Source organism: Sinocyclocheilus anshuiensis, unplaced genomic scaffold, assembly GCF_001515605.1.
Source record: "Sinocyclocheilus anshuiensis isolate Anshui unplaced genomic scaffold, SAMN03320099.WGS_v1.1 scaffold306, whole genome shotgun sequence".
Classification (NCBI taxonomy): Eukaryota; Metazoa; Chordata; class Actinopteri; order Cypriniformes; family Cyprinidae; genus Sinocyclocheilus; species Sinocyclocheilus anshuiensis.
Genome location: NW_015544175.1, coordinates 2,271,650 through 2,276,078, shown reverse-complemented (window position 1 = coordinate 2,276,078; position 4,429 = coordinate 2,271,650). Strand labels below are relative to the sequence as shown.

Below are 4,429 nucleotides of genomic sequence, written 5' to 3'. Positions count from 1 at the left end.
AACTGTCTATCTAGAGAAGAATTATTAAGTTATTGGGTGTTTTTAACACAGTGAATAACACGCTATGGAGGGCGGGGCACACACATGGTATGGCCGCGGCATGGGAGCTGAACACAGCAGCAGCTGTGACCAGCCATGGTGTGTTGCCCAACACAAAGCTTACAGTTAATCACTAGTGCTACTGATTGTTCCTAATACCAGATTGATTACCCTATTTTAATAATAGCAGTCAGCTAATTTTAAATCCATTTACATTTTATACCCCCTTTTGTTCCCTTTAGCCCTTTACCTCAACTGCTAGCTGTTAGCGTCCGACTAACCCTTAGATAGGTGTGTAAAGTGTAACTTTCAAACCACTCCTCTCTCTCTCTCTCTCTCTCTCTCTCTCTCTCTCTCTCTCTCTCTCTCTCTCTCTCTCTCTCTCTCTCTCTCTCTCTCTCTCTCTCTCTCTCTCTCTCTCTCTCTCTCTCTCTCTCTCTCTCTCTCTCTCTATCCCCGTCACTCCTGGTTTCACTTCCTGTTTATGCTATCACCTTCTTTTTGGATTCAGTTAGGTCGGTCCCTCCCCACGTACTTTTGGTTTTACTTGTGTTATTGTTTATTTTTGTTTTGACTCTATTCTACCTCTCTTTGATTTTATTGTATTTATTTACATTTGTTTAGCATGAATGTACCAATTCAGCTAAATTGATTACTTTTACCTTATTTTAGTTATTTTACCATCACCATCTTCGCTCTTGGTATAGGATTACAGTAGTTCTAGCAACTGTTGTTTCCTTAATAAGTTACACAGGTTATTAGTAGCCTAATTCCTGTTTCCTCTCTACTTCTCCTCAGTGCCAGGCCTAGTACATTGAAGTGCAGTTACTGTTCAACACAATGTAGGCCCAGATAGAACTAGGAACACTTCCCATTGTTTCTTTTTCTTTCTCTTTTTGACCTCAAGGTATTTGGTGTGTCCCTGCTAGCTTAGCTAACAGTCCAACCCTAGGTTTATGAGTCTATTGCAGCATCAACCACAAGTGACACCTGCTTAGCCATAACTCCTAGAAAAAAAAACTAAATAGGTAAAATCTTCCTTCTTCCTTTTCTTTTTTGATTTCATCTTATTTTATTTCAGTTTCGTCATAGTGACCAAACCCGTCCCTGCTAGTTTAGCTAACAGTCTAACCCTAGGTTTATGAGTCTATTGCAGCATCACCCACAAGTGACAACTGCTTAGCCATATCTCCTAGCAAAAAAAAACTAAATAGGTAAAATCTTCCTTCTCCCCTTTTCTTTTTTGATTTCATCTTATTTTATTTCAGTTTTGTTTTAGTGACCAAACCCGTGAACCATCAGTTCTTTGAGTAATAGTTTTAATTTCGATTCAAGTTCCATATGCAAATTACCATGCTTTCACACAAAGGGTCATAAAACTCCCCAGTATTTCCAAACTCCCGCTTGGGATTTCAGCCTTTCTCATTGGACAAGCCCATCTTGAGAGGCGTGAATCTTCTCAGACCTTAAAGGCCTCACATCAGTGACCCGCCTCCAGTCTGAGGTTAGATTCTGAGAAGATGAAAATGTGAGCTACAACGCTTCTAAGGACACCCTAAGTTTGCGCCAGGCTTCGGCCTTGACTTACCATTCACTGGGATTCTCTGACTCAAACAGGTTCTTTTTCATCAACCAACTTCAGCAAAGATCAACTTGAGCCTTCAGATTGCATCAAGCCTCTCTTTCAGACAGACAAGACGTGCAAGTATCAAATTTAGTCTTATTAATTGATACATTAGGTATCATTTGCGCCTTTTTACAAAGGTGCGTTTGAACTAAGAAACTGATGTTCCCTTATGGTAGGTTGAATTAAGGTTGAATATCAAATGGTACCATAGCTTCATATTTTTATTTCTCTTCTTTTTACTGTCTAAACTTGAACTCTTTTTCCTATACCAACTGTATGCGTGTGTGTGTGTGCATGTGTATGTGTATGTTAGACTAGTTTAAGTGTTTATGTAGTTAATAAAGTCTTACTTGTATCACACTTGACATTGTTCATTGTTTGCTCATAACTGGAGTCCCTTAATCATGCAGATTTATGCTACAGGCTCTGTGTAGAATTGTACAATAAGAAAGTTATTTCCCTTAACCCGGAAATTAACGTTCTTAGAATTGACAGACAGTTGACCCTGAGAGGTCAAGTAAATACTTACAGCGGATCTAAATATTTATAATTAATTATAACTAGTTATGATTAATTATTCATATTTCCCCTTTGAGCTGATTCGCTACAATATTAATGAATTTGCTCTGATTGAAGGAAAAAGAACTTCACCATTTTTAGTCATTTGAAAGAAACCTTAATTTTAACTAATGTTGCCAGGCAGATTCAAGATACCTAGAGCAAGAAAACCCCACTATACTTCCAATATATTCCACTGTTGTTGTTTTCTTTCTTTGTCAGACATGCAAGTACAAAAGTTATCAGGCACTCGCATTAAAGCGTCAGAGCCGGAATAATATGAATACAGATTTTCATTTATTTTCCAATTGCTGTTATCTCCATCCTGCAGCTGACTTGGGGAGGTGCATGTCAAAATTTCGTATTCATTCTTTTCAAGCGAGGGCAAGAGAAGAACCAACAAAATGAATGTGCCATTCCGTTAACGCAGAGAATATTTTTGATACCTGAGATAACAGCCAATTTGCTTGAGCCGTGCTCATCCCTGGCTATCCTCTCGGCCTCCTCCATCAACATCATCCCAAAACCCTACAAATGCACATGAGGAGAAAAAGAACATATTAGAATGTGCAGTCAGTGAGACTATATGGCATGCTGTTTTAGCGTAAAATATTCCCAGCGTAATTGCATTTTTACTAGTAACAATTCAATTAGAGAGCTCTACAATTAAATTCTTACTAGTAACAATGCCAATTAGAGAGCTCTCTAAATCTATTTTAACTAGTTATAAATACAATAAGAGAGCTCTCTTACTAGTTCTAGTTCTAGCTCTGATTTATTTCTTACTAGTAAGAATTTAATTAGAGAGCTCTGCAATTCAATTCTTACTAGTAACAATACCAATTAGAGAACTCTCTAATTCAGTTCTTACTAGTAAAAATGCAATTACAGAGCTCTCTAATTAAATTCTTACTAGTAAGAAATCTAGTTACAGAGCTCTACAATTGTATTCTTACTAGTAAAATACTTATTACATATTGCTGAGAATACATTTATATGCATGTTTTCTGTGCAAGTGTGAATTCACCTTTAAAAATAACTTACAATAGCTACACAGACTACCTATATTTCTTCTGTAAAGCATAATCATTTTATAATGATTTTAATCAATATATAATAATACTTAATAGATCATTAGAGCCTCGATCAGTGCTGCTATTCATCATTAAAAGCTGCTTGACTGAACAAGCTGCTTGAGTCCCCATTTTCTTTTTTTAAGATTTATTTTTGGCATTTTTGCCTTTATTCCGATAGGACGGTATAAGTGAATTGGGGGGAGGGGGTGTGGGATCAGAAGGGTCCACGACCCGGGACTCAGACTCTGGATACCCGTAGCGCAACGGTGTTATCGACGGACTGCCCACAAGGCTATCGGGACAGATAGTCACCCGTTTTATGAATATGCATGAGGCGCAATAATCATAATGAGGTCGCGCTGAAAAGAGAGCTCTACAATGCAATTCTTACTAGTAAGAATGCAATTCCACAGCTCTACAGCTACATTCTTACTAGTAAGAATTACAGTTAGAGAGCTCTCTAATACAATTCTTACTAGTAACAATTCAATTAGAGAGCTCTGTAATTGAATTAGAGAGCTCTGCAATTGCATTCTTACTAGTAAAAATTCCAATTACAGAGCTCTCTAATTAAATTTTTACTAGTAAGAATTCCAATTAGAGAGCTCTCTAATTCAAGTGTTACTAGTAAGAACTAAATTAGGGAGCTATCTAATTCAATTACAGAGCTCTGCAATTAAGCATATCTTTAATTTGTTTTTTACTAGTAAAAATTTAATTATAGAGCTCTGTAATTGCATTTTTACTTGTTTGAATTAAATTAGAGAACTCTCTAATTGCAATTGTTACTAGTAAGAATTCAATTGTAGAGCTTTCTAATTGTAATACTTACTAGTAAAATGTCAATTGTAGAGCTCTGTAATTAAAAATGAATGGAAGTCAATGGAAACATATGACTAGTAAAAATTAATTTGTAGAGCTCTCTAGTTTAAAGGGGTCATATGATGTTGCTAAAAAGAACATTATTTTGTGTATTTGGTGTAATGAAATGTGTTTATGCGGTTTAAGGTTCAAAAAACACATTATTTTCCACATACTGTACATTATTGTTTCTCCTCTATGCCCCGCCTTTCTGAAACGCGTCGATTTTTACAAAGCTCATCGGTCTGAAAAGTGAGGTGTGCTCTGA

The 4,429-nt window shown here is 36.6% G+C and overlaps 1 protein-coding gene across 1 annotated transcript in view; it reads right to left on the bottom strand.

Annotated features, from left to right (window-relative positions):
* The window catches only part of LOC107696156 (elongator complex protein 3), a 24,343-nt gene that overhangs the window by 2,229 nt on the left and 17,685 nt on the right, over nucleotides 1-4,429 (bottom strand). Inside the window, exon 14 of the mRNA XM_016496361.1 lies at nucleotides 2,671-2,752. Within this exon, the coding sequence (XP_016351847.1) occupies nucleotides 2,671-2,752 (82 nt within the window). The remainder of the gene's footprint in view (nucleotides 1-2,670; nucleotides 2,753-4,429) is intronic.